Source organism: Poecilia latipinna, unplaced genomic scaffold, assembly GCF_001443285.1.
Source record: "Poecilia latipinna isolate Pla-1442-1.1 unplaced genomic scaffold, P_latipinna-1.0 Scaffold133, whole genome shotgun sequence".
NCBI lineage: Eukaryota > Metazoa > Chordata > Actinopteri > Cyprinodontiformes > Poeciliidae > Poecilia > Poecilia latipinna.
In genome coordinates, this window is record NW_015112749.1 from 22,195 (window position 1) to 44,905 (window position 22,711).

At 41.2% G+C, this 22,711-nt stretch overlaps 2 protein-coding genes across 4 annotated transcripts; one reads left to right on the plus strand and one right to left on the minus strand.

Moving 5' to 3' along the window:
• Positions 1–172: 172 nt before the first annotated feature.
• On the plus strand, positions 173–2,427 carry cyb561d2 (cytochrome b561 family, member D2). The gene is made up of 3 exons (XM_015028693.1): positions 173–530; positions 622–659; positions 1,778–2,427. The coding sequence occupies exons 1-3, from the start codon at positions 398–400 to the stop codon at positions 2,279–2,281; spliced, it is 675 nt and encodes a 224-aa protein (XP_014884179.1). The 5' UTR covers positions 173–397; the 3' UTR covers positions 2,282–2,427.
• A 3,649-nt stretch (positions 2,428–6,076) lies between these two features.
• rad54l2 (RAD54 like 2) lies at positions 6,077–22,708 on the minus strand. 3 transcript variants are annotated; one of them, XM_015028691.1, is made up of 22 exons: positions 20,954–21,123; positions 18,760–18,959; positions 18,228–18,507; positions 17,993–18,129; positions 17,764–17,904; positions 17,088–17,320; positions 16,805–16,987; positions 16,579–16,712; positions 16,301–16,497; positions 15,163–15,505; positions 14,891–15,068; positions 14,580–14,804; positions 14,367–14,485; positions 13,302–13,420; positions 12,978–13,077; positions 12,702–12,907; positions 12,400–12,575; positions 11,067–11,263; positions 10,315–10,499; positions 10,089–10,178; positions 9,917–10,009; positions 6,077–8,985 (listed from the first exon to the last, which is right to left on the minus strand). In XM_015028691.1, the coding sequence occupies exons 2-22, from the start codon at positions 18,908–18,910 to the stop codon at positions 8,012–8,014; spliced, it is 4,461 nt and encodes a 1,486-aa protein (XP_014884177.1). In that variant the 5' UTR covers positions 18,911–18,959; positions 20,954–21,123; the 3' UTR covers positions 6,077–8,011. The 3 variants fall into 3 exon arrangements, with proteins under 3 accessions (XP_014884177.1, XP_014884175.1, XP_014884176.1); XM_015028689.1 differs by having other exon boundaries at positions 6,077–8,988; XM_015028690.1 differs by lacking the exon at positions 20,954–21,123 and adding an exon at positions 22,621–22,708 and having other exon boundaries at positions 6,113–8,988.
• Between the last annotated feature and the right edge of the window lie 3 nt (positions 22,709–22,711).

Sequence of the window (22,711 nt, forward strand, 5' to 3'; positions counted from 1 at the left end):
TATATATATATATATATATATATATATATATATATATATATATATATATATATATATATATATATATATATATATATATATATATAAACTGTAGGCGAGTAATTCCTTACAAATAACTGTAAGAAATAATTGTAAAGGAAGTGCAGAAACAATGGACTTTTATTTTGAAAAGCCTAAACGGAAGCTGCGTTTTCCCATTCCTACAACGGCACATCACAGCGACGTGTACCAGACACCGGAGGTTTTGTCAAGTATATGACTGTGATTTAATAACAATGGTCATCTTATGATCTTAAGCAGAGCGAGAAGGGCTCTAAGAAAAGCAGAGAAGGACTTTTAGTCATCGTCACTTCCGCTTTCGTTGACTTGGAGACGATCGGACGTGATAATTTATAACATGAACCATAACAAGGAGGCTGAGTCTGAAACTCGGTTCTACGGTTTTATTAGAGCAGCCTCCGTGGGACTGACTCACATAATCTCCATAGCCTTTCCTGTTTTTATTGCATTTCTCTCCTTGCCCGGAACAAGTGAGTGTGGTTAATGTTGACGTCTTTTTTTTTTTTTACGTCAGTTTGCATATCATTTTGTTGACCTTTAACCCCGCACGTTTTCTTTCAGGTGTGTTTTCATGGCATCCTTTTCTGATGACAGTAGCTGTAAGTTCAACCTCATCTATAAATTCAACACAAACCTTACTTTGTTTATCGGGACATTACGGACATGGGGATGTTTTTTTTCTTTTGCGTTCCCTCTCAATAATCTACTGATCAGTTCATGCGGCATAATTGATACTGTAAGCCTTTTTTACGGTGGCCGCCGTACTTTCTGCTTTAATACAAGCTTATAAGGTTTTTCCATGGACTATTTCTGAGTTATTATAGCGGGGTAATCAGTCATCTGATTGTGTCTAGCAAAAGTTTTTCGAGGGAACGCAAAAGAAAAAAAAATAATTCTCATGTCCCCTGGAGGGCTCCGTAGGACATGACTGGAAGCATGATTGTGAAGTAGAAACTTTTTTTTTAGAAAGTAAACGTTGGAGGTTATTTTTCTACCTGCTTCAGATAATTTAGAAACTGACTCAAAGGAAGCTGGCTGCTGTGGATTTTATTTGGGAGCTCTAGTTACTTTTTGATGCACGTTTATCAGACATTTTGAATGTCATTAATTGTGCACAATTACAAACAAAAACCTAATTGAATACACAAAAGTTGAAGTTCTGACATTACAGTATGTAGAAAGGTCAATGTAAGGCACCAAATAGATCAGAGGTCAGCGACCTTTTCCACTCAAAGTTTAGCCTCTAACAAATAAAACTCTCCTAGAGCGGCAAAATGTGATTTTGCATAAAATGTACCATGATGAAAGCTAGTAAAATTAAACTAAAATGTATTTTCAGATTTTAGAACAAAGTAAAAAAAATATAGAATGAGGCGAGCCTTTTCTATAAATATGGAAAATGAAGACTTGTAGGTATTGTCATATTCAGATTTTGCATAGAAACTTACAGCAAAGCTGTGAAAAACATTTCCTTTTTGGCTTTGTAAGAGCCACAGTGGAGGAGCCAAAGAGCCACATGTGGCCCTCGAGCCACAGGTTGCAGACCCGTGAACTAGATGAATCACTGGATAGTTTCTTTGATTTCTTGGCTAAACTTGCTCTGCACAAAAGTTTCAAATTTTTATTGGTACAGCTATTTAGATCTTAATTGATTTGTATACCACCTCTTTTATAACTTACCAAGACTCAATAATGAGTTTTCTTCCTTTTGTTTTAGTTTGGCTTCTTTATGACGGAAGCCATCCTGCTCTTTTCGCCCCACGGCTCCCTCCTCAAGAGGTTTCCACACAAGACCAAAGGCCGTGTTCACTGGATCCTGCAGAGCCTCTGTGGCTCCTGTGCAGTTCTGGGCCTGGCTGCCATCTACTACAACAAATACCTGAACGGTAAAGCCCACTTCACCTCGTGGCACGGCCTGCTGGGACTCATCACGGTGTGTGTGGTGTGCGTGCAGTCCTTGGCAGCCGTGCCGCTCATCTACCACTCTCTGGCCAAAGGCTGGTCCCTCGCCAAGCTGAAGCGCTACCACGCCGCGTCGGGGCTCGTCACCTTCCTGCTGGGCTGCACCAGCCTGCTGCTCGGGCTCTGCTCCTCCTGGTTCACGGAGTCGGTCGGGGGGCACGCCTGGTACCTGGCTGCGATCTGCCCTGCTCTCAGCGCTCTGATCATAATGAACCAGGTCTCGAGTGCTTACGTTGCTAAAAAGCGGCTGCAGTCCTGAGGGATGAACAGAGCTAAGCTCACTGTGCTCCTTTAAAGACTGAAATATTATTTCTCAGGTCACAAACGTTCCTGCTTTTTTTAATGCATATTTTTGATGGTGATCTTTTGCATGCTTGAATGAATAAAAAGTCAAAATATGCAGAAGAGGAACCAGAGTCCTTTTTATACTTGCATAACAGTAAACGCTCTTAAAGCAACATGCGTTTTTCTTAGCATGTCAATTAGCGTGCACTGCGAGCAGAACAAATAATTCAAATAAAAAAAAATGGGAAAACAGAAACATGTACATCATTTTCGAGTATAAAACTACAAATAAGTGGGGAAAAATAAAAACATTTGTAATAACTGCAAGTATTTCTGTAACTGATTATTGCTGAATCTACAGGGGAATTGGTGAGATGGTTATTTAAAGGTGGAATACAAACTAATCTGCTCTCATTCAAATATACTGAAACTTTTTTTCTTGCACATTCTAACACTTATATATATATATATATGCACACGATGATGCACCACCGATCCTACTGACTGCACTTCATATAGAAAACTTTTAATTTAAATGAAATAAATTAATCTCTTAGAACTGTCCCTTTTAGTTGAGACCTTTTATATCATATGTTATGACAATAAAACTTACATAAATGCTTGTGATTCTTTTATTTATTTTTTAAATAAACAATGAAAATAAAGTCTATTTAATAATTGAATTTAGAAAACCTATTTTGCTCTCTGATAGGTCTCAGGTTGAAGAAATCTTTTTATCAGATGTATTCTCCCTCGGTTTACAACAGAAGGACTTTCAATATGGTTGGACAATCATTTCCATTTTAAACATAATATGCCAAACCTACGTTCATAAATAGATTTTTTTTTACCCAGTTTTATCCTAAATAAATTGTTAGCTTTCCTAGTACAGATTCTGCTTTTTAGCATAATCCTGCTTTTCAATTATATTTAGCTCCTGGCATATTAAGCGAGTTGTTTTTCACCCCCCCTACATTTTGAATATATTTTCACATTTTAATTTTTGTGTATTTTCTTCCCAACAATGTGAAGACAACTATACTGAAATGACTAATTGGTGGCAGGTTGCTATACCAGGAAGTAAGCCTTAGAATAAAACTGTTTAGAAATAATTCAGACTGTATTAGAAGATTATTTTATTTTTGAAATAACATTGATATCACATAGTTTTTATTTGATTTAGGCTGCATGTATGAAATTTTTACTGGATCAGCCATTAATGGGTCAACGTCAACAAAAAGTAACCAAAAAATGCAGTTACAAAAACCATATTTTACATTATAAATAAGAACATTTCAGACATCAAAATGAAGGACTCGATCGTCAAGTGGATTAATCAGAATTAGACGTCATGAAAAAAAACTATTCTGTAATAAAATATTCTATAAACTAGAGAAAGAGAAGAGAGGGGTCAGTATAATGTACCTCGCACAGTTAATATGAAGAAATGTTCCTTATGCAAAGTGCTAGCTCCACTTTTTAAAATCAGAAATCACAGGTTCTCGTGACACGCAGAAAAAAATAAAAATAAAAAATCCACATAATCTTTCCGACAGAACTGAAATAAAGCAGCCGGGAGGAGACAGAGGAACCAGCAGCCGACAGAAATCAAACAGTACTCAAACTGCGGGGGACGCGGGGTCCCGTACTTGAAAACTGAAATACGCAACTCCAACGGGGAATGATCTGTTGTCTCAGCTTATCCAGTGTTTCCTAAAGGCTAATAATCACTGCGCCTAGCCTAGTTTACCAGCAGAGGAAAGTGACGTTTCCTACATCTAAACGCCTCGAAGGCGACACAGAAACAGACGGATACAGAAAACGGGACCTAAACAGCCATAAAGCAACCGACACCTAGTGACACTCCTGACAGAAGCTACGCACACTGCATCTAACGGCGATCATCACATAACGGCACTGTCAGTTTGTAAGGCCACCGCATCGACTCACCTGCCTCGGCCACTCTCACCGGCAGTTTCACTGATATATATATATATATATCTGTATATATATATAAAAAAAGTCGTCCGGTTCAAATGAAGGCGGCGACACTGACTGAAGGTTTCGTTCACTCGAGCTGTGCAGATTCAATGCTTCCTCTAAGATAAAGGTGATGTTTGTTCTAACAGACCTCCTGTAAATAAAAGCCTCGGTTTAGGTTAAATGACTAGAACTGGTCAGAAATGTACACTCTGAAATGAATAGGCTTTAATAATGATTTGAAGCTGCTTGCGTTTTGGTCAGACTGATGATGGATACCTCTAATGATTTAATAAAAAAAAAAAAAAAAATATATATATATATATATATATATATATATATATATATATATATATATATATATATATATATATATATTATGGATTATCTCAAATCCACACATTATGTGAAAATTATGCATAGGCCCAGAGAAACCACACACTTCTTTTGTAAACCATCAACAAACTTAAAAATGGATGCTTGGCCAGATTTCCAAGAAGAGTAAAATTATTTTATATCAGATGAAGTAAAATTGGTTCAGATGCTGAAAAAACGACACCGGAACCACCAAAGCTCAGGTCTGCCATGAACTGAAAGTTGCTGGAACACCAGTGTTACTGTCAACACTGTACCCTGTTTAAAACCGCCAACCGTTGTTGAGAAGAGGCTTATCTAGAGGAGTAGAGACGAGCCTTTTCAAAACAAAGACCACCATAAACTGGTGGCGGCAGCTTCATGCTGTACGGATGCTTTGCTGCAAGTACGTCGGTGGCAATTTCAATATTTTTTAAACATCACCCGAAATGAAAAGCTAAAAAACGTCACCTTTTACAGCAGGATAAGGATCGCAAGCACAAATCAAAACTGGTTTTGGAATCAATAAAGAGGGCCAACATTAAATATCACTTAATGCTAACCAAATAATTTAACTTTAACAACTTTTGATAAGAAGTGTGGTCAAATATCCAGACAGAGTTATGACTGAAGCTCGCTTATGGCTGCAAAAAGCATGAGGTCAAAGTGAAACCTCCTACTGGATAATCAGAGAAAACCAGCAATAAACCTGTTAAGAGTTCATCATTTCATTATTAGCGCTCGCTGAAAAAACAGTTCAATTAAACCAAAAGAAAAATAAAAAAGTCTGAAATATGTATTGCGTCCATGTCGATGAGGAGTGCAAGTGAACATCTGACCAGTACTGAAAACAAATTACTGGGCAACTCATGCATAATCCACAACTAAAAGGTAAAGGTGAACGAGTTAGTAACGTTACTCCTTGGTTTGAGCTTCATTTGGCTTTCAAATTTGCTGCTTGTTCTCACAATGCCAGCTGTCTGACACATAAAAACAATTAGCTAACTATGAATTTCAAAACTCAATACCGTTTTGGGCTGATAAAGGGGAAAAAAAAATTAAATTAAAACAACAAAGAAAGAGTTTACACAGTACAAATCCATGTCCCAGTCCCTGTGCTGTTGACAACATGAAAGTACATTCGTTTCAGATTGGAGGGAAACAAAGAAAATCCTAAATATTTCATTTTTATCCTCGCTGATCAAAGCCGGGGTGAGCTTGTCATTATGGTCACTGTTGTGATAAACAATCGCTCTATGACCGAAATCTACACACTGCACGGTATCGACTTGCAATATAAACAATGATAAAGACTGTTATTTACAAAGTATCCACATGTCCAATAACAGCGTCACAAGTATCTTTTAAACAGGGGGTTGCTACAATGTCTATCAAACTGCTAAAGACTAAAATATGCCTAAAATTTCTGCTTTTCAAGGTAACCTTTATAGTGTATACACACTGGATTGTGTACTTTGTGACAAACGCCAAGATCCCTTTATCTACAGAGGAAATGGAGAACACTAGTGTTCAGCAGCAGAGTGTTCAACCTGTCCACACTCGACTGTTTGACAACAATTCATCGTGAGAAAAGCCAACAGGAAGCAGCTTTCGTCACGCGTTTAAAATGTTGGGAACGAAAACTGTAAAAATGTAGCAGAGGCTGTGGGAGCCAACGCCAGATAAGATTCGACTGGTCCTCGTTTGACGGATCTGTTCCCGACGCTCCCGCTGAACAGGACGCAGACATTCAGCATAAGGATTTTGTTGCACTTTGTAGGATTTTACGGTCCGATTCTCGTATTTCGAGACAAAGATCAGTGTGTGTGTCTGTGTGTGTTTGACCGATGAAGAGCATTAGAAATGGGAATTACTCATCCCTCGTGAACTTCTTCGCATTTCGTCACATTGCAACCACGCATTTGATGCGTTTTGTTGGGACTCTGTGTTTCGCACCAGCATAATGTGGTGGATGATCAAGAAGTGGAAGGAAAATAATGCAGGTTTAAATGTTGTCCTAGTGAAAATCTGAAAAGTGTGGCAGCTCCCCTTCTTTCTGACACCATTAAATAAAATCCAGTACAGCTAAATGTCTTCAGAAGAAACCTAATTGGTAAATACAGCGTGGAATTTAATCAGACTGTAAATCCAGCTTATGATTAGTAAAGAAAAAACACAGCAGACAGGTCAGAGGGAAAAGGTGTGAACTTTAAATCAGGGCTGTGAGATGACAGCCAAAGATTTCAACATTTTTAGCAAAAAGAGGGACTCTTCGGAACTCTGGAGGAGCTGGAGACATCCACTACTCAGTTAGGGTAATCTGTTGACAGGACTCCACTCCAATGAAAGGCTGGCAAGAACAGGCAGAAAGAAAACAATAAAAAGACCTGAAGGCGCCACAGCAACTATGTGGAAAAAGGTGCTCTGATCAGACGACATTACAAAATGTTATTTAAGGCAGAAAACACCCTAAACAGACCATCCTCAAAGTGAAACATGACAGTGGCAGCATCATGCTGAGGGGATGATTTTTAATCAAAAGACAGGGAAGTTGATCCAAGTTGATTTGAAGATGGATGGAGCTAAATACAGGCCAAAAAGTTATAATGGAATGATTTAAATCAAATCATAGAGGCCTAGGCCTAGTCAAAGTCCAGACATAAATCCAATTGGGAATGTTCAACGTCCATCCATTCTGATGAAACTTGAGCTATTTTGAAAGATGGAAAAATGGGCAAAAACTTATGCATTTGGTATGAAAAACTGTCAAAGAAATCGCAGCTGTAATTGCACATAAAGGTGGAAATACTAAGTATTAACTCTGAGGGAGCTGGACAGAAATGCATACCACACTTCAAAAGGTTTTTATTTGTGAAAACAAATTCACGTTTTAGTTTCCTTCGACTTCACAATTATGCACACGGGTGTGTCTATTGTATAGAATCGCAATGAAATACACTGAGGTGTGTGACTGGTACATGACAAAGTGTGAAAGGCTGTAAGGGATACGAAAACTTCTGCAAGGCACCGAGTAAAACAGAACCCGTGTGACCTGCTTATTTCAAAGAACTGGCTCAGAAGTAGCCAACTTTATGTCTGAGGAGTAACTTATTCACATTTAACCCACTTTAGATGTAAACTCAGAGCTGAGTTTCACATTTCCTCTTCTTGGTCACATTTGGATTCTGAATGCACTTTCAAACCATGATGGATGTAATCATCACAGAATTATTCCAGGCCTTTTGCCTCTGAGTTTTATCGCTTTTGTGTAATAATTCCCATTTCTAATGTATTTTGATTCTTTTCTGACTGTAAAACTGTTTGAAAACAAACAAACAAAAGAAAACCTGTAGTGGGACTTTCTGAAGCCCTACTGTCCCGTCACCTCTATGACGTCATCATCAGAGCTGTCCCCGCCGTTCACCGCGCTCGGGTGTCTGTCCGGCTGCGTCAGCGCGGCGCCCAGGAGGCTGGAGGTGGGGTTGGTAAAATGAGAGAGGAATCTGGGCGTCGCAGAGTTGGAGTTGGGCACGGAGAAGCCCCCCGACCCCGAGAGCAAAGGGCCGGGGAACATTCTTGGTGAGGAGAGCAGTGGCTGACTGTAGCTGAGAGGGAAACCTGAAGAAAGCAGGCCGGCCATGTTGGGGTTCATCAAGTACGGAGGCAAAGTGCCAGACGGGAGGGAGGAGGAGGTTGCCGTCGACGACATGGGAATGGTGGAGGAGGCGGAAGAGAAAGCCGAGGACGAGGGAGGGAGGTGTCCGTTCCCCGCGACCGGCTGCCTCAGGAGGTCCGAGCTCACCGAGGGGAACATGGACTGCAGGTCGGCCAGCGTTTGTCCCGGAGATTGGAGGAACGAAGATCCTCCTCCTGGCATTAGAAGCGGCTGACTCACGTGGCCCAGGCTCCCCAGGTTCAGACCCACCGGTGGGAAACTGAGCCCGCCGGAGTTCACCGACAATCCGGGGAAATGAGCCGGGACCGAGGTGTGCTTTCCTCCCGTCTGCGCGTCGTCCTGGCCGCCGTCACGCTTCCGCTTGCCGCCGCGCTGCGCCTCCGCGGCTGAACTCAGCAGGTCGTTGCCGAGCTGTCGGCTCAGATCGCCGGTCTGAGAGCCGCCCTGGTCCCCCGCCGTCGCGGACGGCAAATCCAGAAGCGACGACGATTCATTCGCCCTGCCGGCAGTGGCGCTGCCTGTGGACGACGCGTAATGGCTGAGCTCCTGGAAAAAATCCGAGCTCAGGGGAGACGGGGGCCGCTGGTCGGCGGAGGGGGAGCGCCGCGGCTGGTCGACTGGAGACGAGCAGCCGTTGCTCACTGGGTGGATCAGGGAGGCTTGGGTGTCTGCTGAAGAGATAGAGATGATATTGAAGAAGATGGTAGTAACCCTAGTTCACTTTGAAAAAAAAAAAAATCAGATAATGGCAGGAAATCACATATTAATATAAATGACGTATAACTTGATAGTGCCTACAAGATCCTTCTTCAAAGCAGAAACAGAGACATCTGATTAGCTACTGCATTGTTGGTTCCCCTGCAATATAAACAATCTCCAACTTCTCAGGTAGCTTTTATTTTAACACAGAGAAACAGAATATCTGTTAGAAATCCCCCCCACCCCAAAAAAACGCATCCATGAAAATAATAAAGAAGCCGCTTAGTGAAACAAAGATCACTTCCAAACAAAACGCCACTTATAACTTTGCTTTGTTGAGCTGCGCAGCGGTAAGGGGTTTATTGTCTTGTAGGAACATTAGCAGCATCTTCCACAACCGATGTTAAAGAAAAACGTGGAGAAAGTGTTTCCATGGAGGAGTGTGTTTTACACACACAGCTTGTAGTCAGAAGTATTTGTGCTCCACATGATGAGCACCAGACCAATTCAGAATCCTGGTTGTTTGAAGGGGATTTAATTATTACTATTTTACTCAGCGACACATAACCTTTTTTTTTTTTACCTTTTATGTAAAGTATTTGTTCTAGAGTTTTGATGATATTCTGCCTCTGTAGAGCAAATAAAATCACCCTAAAAAGATTTGCATTGAATTAAAGATTAATTTTCCATTCCAGGTGAGTAAACTTACAAAATGAGCAGGGGATCATTACTCATTACCCCCACGCTGCACGATTAAAACTTTAATACAGGCTTTACTTGATGTACGTGGCAAGGAAAGAGCTTTACGATTACAGCAACGTGTGTAGTATAATCCCTTCAGACAATTAAAAAAGCAAAGTGATGTGGAAGAAGTCAATGAAACAGCAAAACGTTTTGCACCTCTAGATGGAGCAGACGCTCCAGCTGCCGGTCGGCTGATCTTTCCAGATCGAATAGCAAAAATCCTTCCGTCATTCGTCCTGATGTAAGTACCTGTATTAGGGAAAATTAAACGACTGAAAAGGTTCGCCAAGATGTTCTGTTTGAAGAGGTCTCTTGATGAAGATGTTACCTTTCGATCCTCTAATGACGTGGATGCTCTCTCCTGCGCTGATGTGAGCCTGAACGTCTGTGGAGCTGTTTGCTCCTGGGATTACAATGTCTGCGGATCCGGGTGAAAGTTGTACGTTATAATCTGATTACACTTCAAAAGCTCGTTAAACATTTTACTGCTGGTAACGTCTGAAACACTTGAATTGCTACAAATCTCTTATTTGCAGTAGCTATTTGTTAGATACCTGTTGTGGTGACAATCCTTTGCACATAAACTCCTGCTTTCTGCAGGAAGTTGAGAGGAAGGCTGCCGGCAGAGCTGGAGCCGGCCATTCCCATGCCCACCTGCCGAGGCATCATCGGGATCGGGGTCGACTGGATGGGCCTGACACTCGCGACTGGCTTGTCGTCCGGCCGCGTTATGTGGCGCCTGGAGAGACAAACACAAACGTGAGCTGCAGTTCCAATAGTAAATCACGGGCGATTTTTCTGCCAAAATCCAAGAGCACACATTTTCATTTTGAAAACAGGACTTCATGTCTTTCTTCTCAAAACTTGTAATGCTTGTACTCAAAACTTCTCCTCACGCTCACACTCTCTGCTCACTTTTGGAAACGCCTGTTGGCACAGTCGCCTGGCAACCTCTCTGCCAATAAAATGAAAGTGTTGCACTGGGTGCGTTTGTTTCCTTCTAGAGGGCGTGCCTGTGTGGCTACTATCGATTGCAGCAACCTGCGCCCTCCACTGGATGTAGGAAGAAACGACGACGTCACCTTTCTGCTCAGTGCACTAAACATCCACCAGCAGTGTGCTACTGATCACCAACACCTACTGGCTCGGGGAGGAGTTTGTTCACCCAACCAACTCCCTGCATCCAGTGGGTGGCGCAGGTTGCTGCAATCTATCACTATTGTGATAACAAGTGTAAAGATTAACGGGTTACAGACGTAAAGATCTAAAAATAAAGCAATAATCAACTGAAAACGGTGAAGCCTACCAGCCGCGTTGGTTAAACGCTGCGATGCTCGCCAGCGAGTGTTCAGTTGTTGGGTAGTAGGGCGCGTACGACGGGCGGGAGTACGGCACAGAGGCTCGCTTCTCGTCCTCGTAGCTCTTTTTTGCAGCTCTCTTCTCTGCTTTGGTCAGTTTTGACTCCTTGCGGTCCATGAGCAGCGACTCATGGTGGAAAGGTGGCTAAAGGGACACATCGGACAGAAAAAGATGGACTTCAGCTCCACAGGAAAGACATCAGGGATATTTGGAGACTTCAGATTACTTACTTATTCACCACCACAAAACATAAAATCTTTTCATGTTAGATTCTACTGGATATACTGGAGAAATGTGTGTTTTTTCATGTTGTGGGCTCTTACAAACCATTTCTTATTTGGTAGCCGAATTAAACTAAAAAAATGCGACTAAAGACGCAAGGTGCTTCACAGAAAACATGCGGTGAAGCAAAATGAAAGCATTATCAGAACTTACAAATAAAAAAAAATGTTATAAGTAAATTTTCTCTCCATAAAAACAGGAAAAACACTAAAAATAAAGTTATATTTAAACGATTCATTATTAAAACAAATGTGTTTCATTTGAATTTAATGTGATAATTACAGAGCAGCGCAGAGTTGTGAAGTAGAAGAAATTTGTCTAAAAAAAAAAATCTGAAAAGCGATTCAATACTTTCACAGCTCTCTGAGTTTCTACCAGCCTCGTACATCTAGAGACTGACTCGTTTTGACAGAACAGCAACATAATTCTGCCAGCGACGTTTCAGCACAGACAGATTCGGGGTTGGACAATTACTGGATTGTTTTGCTGTTATTGATAAGCTCAAATATTTTAAATCTGTAACTGTAAACTTCTAAATTTCTGGATTTAATTACAGAGCTAATTATAAGAACAGTTGGTATTTATTACCTCAATCCTAAAAGTAACAAAAAGTCACAGACTTAACACTCTACTTCAGGGTTGGGCATTTAGTTGAATTGAGGAGTTTTATTTAATGAGACCATCAAAACACAGATGCTTCGTTTCCTTGAACGAAAACAAGAGCTGACTGACTTTGTTACTGGACTTTAACATTCCAGTAAATTTTGCAGACCTGAAAATGTTTATTCAGTTTGGAGATGTTTTAGACATCTGTGTGTTTTTGCACTCCTCAAACAAAGAGAGACGCATCAACCCAGCCTGTCGGGATCTGAGCCCCTTGGCTCATTCTGCAGCAAAACACCCAAACCTCCTGTTACGCTTGAAGAGCAACAAATCTAGAAGCATGCCTGAAGCTTCTGAAGTTGTTACACGGAGTAACGCCTTTCAAGTAACTCTACCTTGGTGATGAGGTTCGGGTAAAGCTCACAAGCTCGATATATCACCGACTCCAACTCTCTCTGCGATTCCAGTGAGATCCTCTCAGCCTCAGGCTCCTCTTCTACAAAGTGCAGCAGCGACTCAACTTCCTTACGGGTGAAGTTCAGCACTGGGTTCAAGTCGTCAACCACCCGGTCTTTAAAAGAGAAAGATAAGGGAGTTCTGTTTCAGAAAACATTGGCAACTTTCTAAGAAGGACGAAAGCTGCGAATGAGTTAATATCCATCAAAAAAAAAAAAAAAAAAAAAAGGGAGGCTCTTACCCGACATGCCCTGTTTGGAGACCTGCCTGTCATAGATCTTCTTCTCCAGGGTGAAGTCACAGACCAGGCGGTAGATGTAGCAAGGCTTCCTCTGGCCGTAGCGGTACACGCGACACACCGCCTGGGCGTCGTGACACGGGTTCCACGACGCGTCGAAGACGACAACACGGCTGGCCCCGATCAGATTCACCCCCAAACAGCCCGCTCTGCGGGAAGACGACGACGTTTAGCGCAGAGAAGAAGCACGAGGTCCGGCTGCGAGACGAAGCGGCCTACCGTGTAGAAAGCAGGAACAGCCACGCCGCTTTGTTCTCTGGGTCGTTAAACTGATTGATGAGACGTTCTCTCTCTGACGCAGATGTACTCCCGTCCAGTCCTGCAGACACACATCAGCGCTGAAACAACTGGACAAGCTAGGTAACTCAGAAAGCATTGACAGAGATGAAATATTGAAAAAGAAAAAAAAAAAATCACTTGCTATGTAAATAAAAAGTTATCAGAGATGAAGCAAAAATGTGAAAAAAGTTGATTTTAGTGCAAAACACTTTATGATTAGCGACTGGTTTGGGGGGGAAAAAAGGCAAAAGTCGGACAACTTACTGTAGTAGTTGAGGTTGCGAACCCAGTTTTGGTTTTGGCTGTCGCTGGGGGCGATGCCGGGGGGCATGGGTCTCTTTGAAAGGAAATCCTCGATGACTGTCAGAGTGTTTAAACTTTGGCTGTTGGACACGATAAAAATCCATCAGAACATTTACTGAGCTCAGAGGCGCAGCCAAGAAAACAGGCGTCATATTATTTAAGCTGCATGCAACGAATGACTGGCTGGATCTGTATGCTCCAAAAACGGGGGCGAGCTGAAGAAATGTTGAATTGCATATTTTAAAAGTTAAAATCCTGAACAATCGTCTTCTAAACCTTTTCCAACTTATCATGAAGCAGGATTTAGTTGTTTTTTTGTGGCTTTTTTATTGTTTTCCTCTTAAAAGACGGTGATTTGGGCATCTTGCTCAAGTATTCTTTTCATCCACTAAACTTTTCCACGTTTTGTCACATTACAATCAGAAACTTTGGTGTATTTTAGAGAGATTTTAATGTGATAAACTGACGCTAAAAAGTGGATAATTGTGGAAAAAATACTTAGTCTTTTAGGATTCGTCTTTAACAGCGTTTTACATTAAAATCATAAATCTTTTGCCTATTTTTCTTAGCAGAACAGCTCAAGATCCGGTCAGGCTGGAAGGAGAACGTGTGTGTGTGATTGATTTTCAAGTTTCTCTACAGATTCTTGAATGAATTTAGATCTGTCCTTTTTGTTTTTGCTGAAGTCGTTTCTTAACTAACATCTTCACAGGACAGATGTATTTATACAGATTTCTGAAGGCAACTGGCTGGACTGGATTTTCATTCGGGGTATTAGAGTAAAGAGGGTAGTGAGAACTGTTTATATGCCGAATGTTTTAAGAGAACATCATATTTTATTGTTTTAGATGTAAAACAGGAGTAACAGAAAAGCTTTTTCACACTTTTTCAGATCTGAAATTGATTAAAAATCAAATCGTTACTTTTCCTGCACAGTAACCCTGTCACACTCCGCCTTCTGTCCAAGAAAAGTGTAATAAATACATAAATGTCTTTTTTCTCACTCATGCAGGACAGAAGACTTACCTGAAGACCAAAATCTTGTCTCTTCTTCTGACGCTTTCTTCAATCAAGTGGAAGAGCAGAACAATCTTAGCTGAGTTTTCCAAAACTCCCGTCCGGTAGTTTGACATGATGTCCTTTGCCTGAGAAAGAATTAAGCGCAGAAAGTTGGCTGGATTTCCCTGGTATTTGCTTTGCTTTAGCTGCATCTAAATGCCGGGCTTGGCCCTAACCTACCCATTCATATGTGATGACTTGATTGGCTCTTTCTTGAGACGGATTGAGCGGCGGCATGCTGTTGTTGCCTTTGCTCGAGTCGGCCACTTTGGTCTTCAGGCCGGCGCAGGGAGCAGGGCAGCGCGGGTTGCTGGCCGAGGTGATGTCATCCAGGTCCAGGTCCTGCTCATTGGCCTGGTTCTCCTTCATCAGGGCTTCGTAGAGGACGTCGGGGTGATTCCAGATCTGTCCAGAAAACCACAGGTTAAAGCTTTGCCGAGGAACTTTGCGACACGGAGGCGGCTCTCAAAACGAGACAAAAGCAGTCTGACCTTGCAGCAGACGCAAAAAGCTTTAAGTGGGTTAAGGCCGAGCCAGCCGCTGTTCCCTGCCTCTCGGAAGCGCTTCATGAACTCGGTGTACAGCGCCTTCTGAATGGGAGAGAGCCGCACCAGGATCACAAACTCCTCCTTATTCGGGAGGTGGTGCCTCAGCACGTCATGGCCTCGCCTGCCAAGGACAAAAGCGACGCAGAAAACAATGGCAACGCAGATGTAATAAGAGATACCCTTCGGTGAAGCGTTTCCAAGCGAGAAAGGCTCACCTCTGAACGAAGCCCTCCAACAAGCTGTGCAGCACGTGACTGCGGTAGCGCATCAAGCGGACGTCTTGGGGCGTGCTGTCCACGCACTGACCGTTCAAGATGGGACGCTCGAACATGTTGCTGAACTCCTGGCGCGTGCCCAGAAAGTCGGGCCTGACGAAGTCCACCATGCACCAGTACTCTATGAGGTTGTTCTGCAGCGGGTACCCCGTCAGAACCACCCTGCGCCTGGAGCGGATGTTCTTCAAGGCCTGCGACGTGCTGGCGTGGTAGTTCTTAATGCGGTGGCCCTCGTCGCAGATCACCACGTCGGGACCGGGCCGCGATATCGACTTTTCGATCCCTGGTGGATGAGGCAGTGCGATTATTAACAAGCGCCGTCTAATTCATTCATCCTCCTTGAACTGCTCCGTGTTTTGTTACGTTGCAACCACAAACTTCAGCCGTTTCATTTGAATTTTATGTGATAAAACAAGAAGTAGCATTCATGTGCATTCAGTTCCCTTTACTCTGATGCTCCTAAATGAAATCCCGTTCACCAAACTGATCCCAAAATTCACCTTCGTAATACTGTGGAGTGAAAAGTGTTTGAATCCTTCCTGATTTTTTATTTTTATGGCATGTCTAAGTGTTTCAGAACATCAAACCAATTTTAATATTAGTCAAAGTAACAAAAGTAAAATAAAAAATAAATCAGTGTTTAAATGAAGGTGTTTATTGTTAAGGGAGAAAACAATCCAAACCTTCAGGACCCTGTGTGAAAAAGTCATAGCCCCCTAAACCTAATTACCTCTTGGGCAAATGCTATCGGTCAATATCGATAATGATTGATTATTTTTGTGGTTGTTAAATATTGCCAAACTGGTGATGTGACTTTTACCGTTTTATCCAGGCCGTTTAAACTGTCATGAGGCATGAATCCTGAAATTGCTGCTGCTCAAGTTGCTCAACAGGTCGTTGCTAGGTAACCAAAGAGTGAGCGAGTTAATTGATGCCATCAGTCTTGCTTAGCTGGGTTAGCTTGAGCAGCTAACGTCTTTCCTCTGGGTGTCATTTTCAGCCTTCGGATGTCTACAAATGGTGCACGACTAGTACAAGCCGCTGTATATTTTCACACATTACTTATCGCTATGGTTACCTTTCATGAGCTCTTGTTGCCTGTCCTCTTCGTCCAGGTCAATAATAACCGGCCCAGCTGGTTTTTTTGTTTTCCTCTTCTTCCCCATCACAAAGCTCTTCTTCATGGACAGCAGGCGGTACATCTCATAGCCCATCAACAACACACCTCCGTCTCTGGACCACTCCTCCACAACCTTGGCCCTGGCCACCGTGGTTCTGAGGGTCACACGGTCAGAACGATCAATGGGTAAAAAATATTTCAACGTAAACGGTCACAGCGGCCGCCACGTTACGTACTTGTGCTCATCGTTGAGGATGTGAACTTTGAACGTGCGGCCAGTGACAAACGCGGGGTCGGTGTCAGGAGGAAGTGCCTCCTGGGGTGGGAGCCAGAGGTTAAACTCTGTCAGCCAGTTCTGGAGCGTGTTCACCTGGGGTGCGGAGAAATACAAGCATTGAGAGGTGAAACTCAGGAGACGCAAGAATCCAGAACGTGATGTTTCAAAATATGTTCATCACTTACAGGGACGATAGCCAGAACAGTGTGGGCCTCCGTGTTCTTCAGAAGGATGTCGATGAAGGAAATGACCTGCAGCGTTTTGCCCAAGCCCATGCTGTGAGCGAGGATGCAGCCGAAGCCACTGCTGGTCTTGTACCGGTCCAAAGACTCGATAAGGTTATCGTAGAGAAACCGGATTCCCCCAATCTTAAAGGAAAGGGAAAAAAAATGAGGCTTACCACACACTTCCTGCGAGTTACACGTTAAGCTTTACGTGAAGAAGAGTAGAAAGAGGTCGCAGTCGTACTTGGTGAGGTTTAACAGCTCGGGCCAGCTGCGGGGCGAGGTAAACGTCTTTCTCCTCCGGAGGGTGGTTGATGTTCACCAGCACTCGACCCTGGGCGTCAGGCAAGTTGAGCGCATCGTTTATGTGAGCGCCGCTGCTCTCCTCCGAGCCGTGGGCGGCGTCGGCTTCCTCGTCAGCCGACTCGCTGCTGATCTGCAGGGTGTCTTCGTCCCCCGAACTGAGCTCAATTATATCTGCAACACCATTGAGGAAATAAACAACTGTTGGTGCGTAATCAAATCCCACTCGAAGGGTGGGCGATATGGACTCTGAATTCATTGTGATAATGATAAAAATGATGACAACATCCAGTTATTACTTCTTTTTAACATTCCAATTGAAAAAAAAAAACAGGCTTCTTCAAGACGCTGCTCAGTTAAAAGAAGTGTGATTTATGTCACTGAGCTTTCCACAGTGACTGCATTTAATAATAGTTACAAATTTACTGATGTTTATTGATGCTCTCATGAAACGGTGGAGAAAATAGTAATAACATTTCCGATAATACAGTTAATTTGGATTTTCAGTTAACATCATTAATTGATATTTATCGAGGCAACGATAAATCAAAACTCTTATCATGGTTATAAAGTAGTCATACTGCTTGAAACTGGCTAGAGCTGTGCTATGTACTCACCATCTCCGATGGCGAGGGCGGGCAAATTTATATCCGCTTTCTCATCTTCCTCACCGCTACTATCCAGACAGATCACATCCTGTTTACCCTGGAGAGCAGGAACCAACTGAGATACTTCTGCTAATAAAGCTGCCGTCTCCACTGTTGCAAAAATTGGAAGAAAACAGGAGATTTACAATTAAAATATCGCAGGACAATCATTAATAATTTCTTGATCACAAACACTCACCCAGTTGAGCGTCCGCGAGAGACGGGGCCTGCGTAGGAAAGTCCTTCCTCTGCTGCTCCAGTCGTTTCCGCCTCTCCATCTCCTCCTGCTGAGCTGCTTTGGTTCCAGCCTCCAGCTGGTCCTCTTGCAGCATCTTTCTGTGAGCAGAAGTAAAAAGAAGCAAACCTGCTCGTGCAATGAAAAATGCATTAACACGGCTCACCTCAACGTAAAACACACATACATACAGACATACCTGATGTTCTTCCTCATGTGAGCTGGCTTGGCTGGCTTTGGAGGTTTGGAGCTTTTTGAAGATTTGAGTGATTTTGTTAATTTAGAGGCTTTGTCCTTCTTTGTTTTTCTAGACGAGGCTTTGCTCTCACTCGAGTTCCCCGCGCCGGTCGGAAGCTGAGATCGAGAGGCGGGTCTAGAGGACGGCCGGGAAGGAGGCTCTGAGGAAGGCTCTCCAGAGGTAGTTGAGTTGGAGTCCCTGCCGTCCCCATCGGCTCGACTCTGGGCACTTGCAGGTCGCTCTTCAACGAGAAAAGACTTATTACAGTTAGTAACGCCCAACTATCCAAGTCTGCGTGTTGTATATTCAGACAAAAAGACGGTTAAATTAAAACGCATTGCTTTGTTTCAAGGGAATTAACGTTGCACAGTTTTAATCATTTTGAGGGTTTGACTTTGATTAGGCCATTGCAACACAAAGTCCTTTTTTAAATACAGTTTGATTAAGAGCTATGTTAATGAGTTATGGATGAATATAAAATATCGTCACTCACCAAGTCCATCATCTTCGTCGTCTCCATCATTTTCCTCCTCGTCTTCCTCCAGGTCTTCTTCATCATCATCCTCCTCCTCATTTTCCATACACTCCTCTTCGCTGTCAATGCTGGCCTCCAGGTCACTTTCTGAAATTGCCTCTTCAGACATGTTGTCTTCCAGGGCAGTCAAAGTATTACCTACATGCCTTCATCAGGAACTTAAGAGAAAAAAAGTCTCACCTTTCTGTCTCAGTTATATGCATCTAAAAGACATTTGTGAATATTAAGCTGGCATCTGAAAACATTCAAAGTAAGTGACTGACCAGTAAGGAGCTAAAAACTTTATGTTCTCAGAGCTTGAAGATTGCATACTTTACAAATTGTTGAACATAAACAAACCTTGGTCACAAACATTTTAATTTGTGCAACTATTTTCCAGCCTAACAGGAAGAAAATGGAACGCTGTCAAAGTCTGATAAGAATATTTAAAGTAACATTTACAATTATGTTAAAAATAAATTCAAAATAAGATTTCTGACAATTTTACTGTAAAATGATGGCCAAGCTGTAAGAAGTGTGTTGGGTTTATTTTTATGAAGTATTTACTAGAGTTGGGTGATGCCAAACACAACACAATTACAGACGTTTGCGGTGTAAATACCAGATTAGGTTTCTCCAATAAATTACCTGGAGGTTTTTCTAGACTCATTCACTTATTCATTGTTCCAGAAAGCTACTTCCCCCCCACCTAATTCACGTCATCTCCAGAGCTGATTGGGTATGTAGGATTCCTATCTAAGGTACACAGGATTAGAAAATATTATCTTAATTTCAAATGAGCAAAGTCTGAAACTACACTACTTTTGTTCTGGAATCTACTCATTGCTCATTACTCATCATCACAAGTCTTATTTCGTGCCACTAAATGCAAACGGCTATTGTCCAATCAACTGATACTGAGAGTTTGTTTTGCATAAACAAACAAAACATTCATCAGAAAAAATCCAGAAATGGATGAGTGAAACACAGGAACTGTAAATAAAAATGGCTCAATAAATATTGTGTAACTTTATTCTATCATTTCCATCGATTCGTCATTCTGATGAACACTCGTTTTATTTTATCTCGGTGTTTGAACAGGCTTAGCAATAATAAAAACTATTTAATCATTTATCCAAATAAAACATCTTCGCCGACTACTACAAGTAGGCAGGGCCTGATATGAGGTTCTATGGTCTCCTTCAGTAAAAATACCACAGTTCTATGACATAACAACATTAGCACAACATAAACAACATTAAAACAACACGATTTTATCAATTTTGTTTAAAACAGGAGGGCAACGACTGTTCCTATTCAAGTCAAAACAACAGAGCTTTATAACTGTTACAGCTGTAATTTTGATACATGGACTTAAAAAATGTTTCATTAAAAAACAGCTACATTGAGCATTTATTTTTCACATTTGTATTGCTTTAAATATATTTGCCATTCTGATCTTTATAGACTAACAAAAGCTAACTGGTATGATTAGAAATATTTAAAAAAAAACAACAACATACTTTTCATTTGATTTTTGATGGATGTACATTATCCTTAAATTATGTGTTTAAATACTGCATGTCTGATTTTTTAGCTAACAACCCAAATTTTAGCATTGTTTCAAATGTCTCTTTATGTTATTTTAAATGAACTTGTTTAAAACATAAAACACAATTCTGGTCCTTTTTCTCAGTGGGGCCACTACACTAAGCCCCACTGCCTCAGAGCTAAATTAGTAACCTACCAGTTAACATTAAACCACCTCTGCTGTGTTGTATTATTATTATTGTGCAAAAAACAAACTATAGGCAATTGATTCGCTATTCAACGAGGAACACCGCGGCGTCCAGACATATGGCGCTTTCTCAAGCTAAATTAAATCTCTATGTTCGCTAATTACTAAACAACAAAGGTATTTTCAGCCGCTCGAAAACAGTTAACCTCTTCGTGTGCTGGAGAAGCAATGTTTTATTGAACACTGAGCTACAACAAGCGATACATTATCCCACTAATAGTGATGTCCAGTTGGATGTCCCTGCTAGACAATGATTTGATAAATGTGTGGGTGTAACGTAGCTAAAGCTAAGCTAAAACACAGCGAGGCTAACACGCTCGGCTAATTGATGCGCATCAGCTGCCCTCAAATCACTCAGGTGTAGTTAGAGCTCACCTTCTGTGCGCTCTGTCATTCAGGTAGTCAGCCTGCTAGTAGATGCAACCAACATTCAGTCGAAAAGTACAGTAATTGTGTAAATGAAACGATAAACGTTGCTAATTTCCATTTTTCCCAGTGTGACCATAAATACTGCCCCCGAAAACGGAACTCCAACGAAGGTTCCTGCGCCCTACTTTCAGTGAAGATGGAGCAAGATGCAGATTTTTACATTTATATCACAAATTACACTTCCGACAACGCTTGTAAATATCAAAAGAAGCAATCAAGTTGACGAGTGTGTTTATACGCTCTTACATTTTCTAAGTTGATAAAAGAAGGGACGTTATGTAAACTTAATTTAGGAAAAAATAAGAGGACAGTGAAAAAACATTTACTTCACTGTTAATGCTTAATGGAAAAATATTTATTTGCTGTAATCAAACCTTTTAGATGTATAAATGTCTCCATTGCTATTTTTGAAGATTCAACATTAGTGTAGAGCTCTTTGGTTGGAGGCTTCTTGATGAAAATCTTTTTCTGCCCTCAAAATAATCTTTTGCCACCCCAAAATGTTACTTCCAGCCTGAAGACACATAAGGATATTTTAAAAAAATATTTATTTTTTAAAATTAAAATTTAAATGCTTAACTGCACAGTGTAAAGACAGCCTTGTACCTCAAACTGCTTGCAAGGTACAAGCGGTTTTTTTCTTCATCTTGTTTTTTTTTTTGTCCTAGAGGGGCATACGTTTCCAGAATACTTAAGCCAACATTTTTTTTATTTTTATTATTTTTACTTTAAAAATAACTAAAATTAACCAAAGTGCTAGTTAACAGTGGTTAATAAATAGACAAATATAGGGAAAAAATTGAACAAATGAGAGAAAAACATGACATACGGAATCTCTACATAGATTAAAAAGTACATAAGAAAATACATGGTGTGAGTCATGCTCAACCTAGAAAAGCCAGACAGAATACTGTTCACACTGAGCCAGGTTCTGCTGGAGATTCTTCCAGTTGAAAGGGATTCCTTCATTCACACTGTCGTCACATGCTTGTTCAACATGAGGGATCAGATTTTTACTCAGAAAACAGATATGTGGAAAAATGTATTTTATAGAATAATCTTGACTTCTTAGACTGACAGGTTTTATTTATGTATTATTTATTTTTTGTAACAATGGCTGTTAAAACTCTTTTGGTTATGGTTTTGACAAGATTTTTGTCTTGTAAAGTTTCATGAAATTACATTATGTGAATCGGACATATACACCCAATCTGTGAAAATTTGAATTGAATCAGAAATTGCTACCAGTTGTATTTACACAGAAAAATATATTTATAATCAAATACTGATATTCAGTTAGTATGTGAGAATTTAATGATAGGAATGCTGCATGGAGTATTCTTTATGAATCATTGTTTTACATTAAACTACCAATTTATTCACTGCAGCAACATGTTCACCAACAGACAATTTTTAGTACATGTAATAATTATTCTATATGGTGGCAAACAAAACTTTACTATTAGTGTTACAGCTCTCGTTTATGCTTGGGGAAGCCATGTTGGATTTAGAAACTGAGGTTGGGAATACATTTTTAATTCAAGCTTGTAGGGTTTTTCCCCTAGAAATGTTCCAATGCTAAAGCACAACATATACTGTAAACGTTTCCTTACTTGTTCTTTAAGAGTCGTTTGGGATTCGAAAAATCCTTCTCTTTTTGATGAGGCGATCCGAATCCCAGTTAGGTCGGACTGTTTTTTTTGT

Excerpts from the sequence above, each read along its gene's own strand:
- cyb561d2 (XM_015028693.1), top strand. The coding sequence starts at position 398 with ATGAACCATAACAAGGAGGCTGAGTCTGAAACTCGGTTCTACGGTTTT. Across the intron at positions 531-621 it reads TCTCTCCTTGCCCGGAACAA|GTGTGTTTTCATGGCATCCT; the intron begins GTGAGTGTGGTT and ends GTTTTCTTTCAG. Across the intron at positions 660-1,777 it reads CTTTTCTGATGACAGTAGCT|TTTGGCTTCTTTATGACGGA; the intron begins GTAAGTTCAACC and ends CTTTTGTTTTAG.
- rad54l2 (XM_015028689.1), bottom strand. The coding sequence starts at position 18,910 with ATGTCTGAAGAGGCAATTTCAGAAAGTGACCTGGAGGCCAGCATTGAC. Across the intron at positions 16,988-17,087 it reads GAGCTGTTAAACCTCACCAA|ATTGGGGGAATCCGGTTTCT; the intron begins GTACGACTGCGA and ends CTTTCCTTTAAG. Across the intron at positions 10,179-10,314 it reads AAGGATTGTCACCACAACAG|ACATTGTAATCCCAGGAGCA; the intron begins GTATCTAACAAA and ends CCGGATCCGCAG.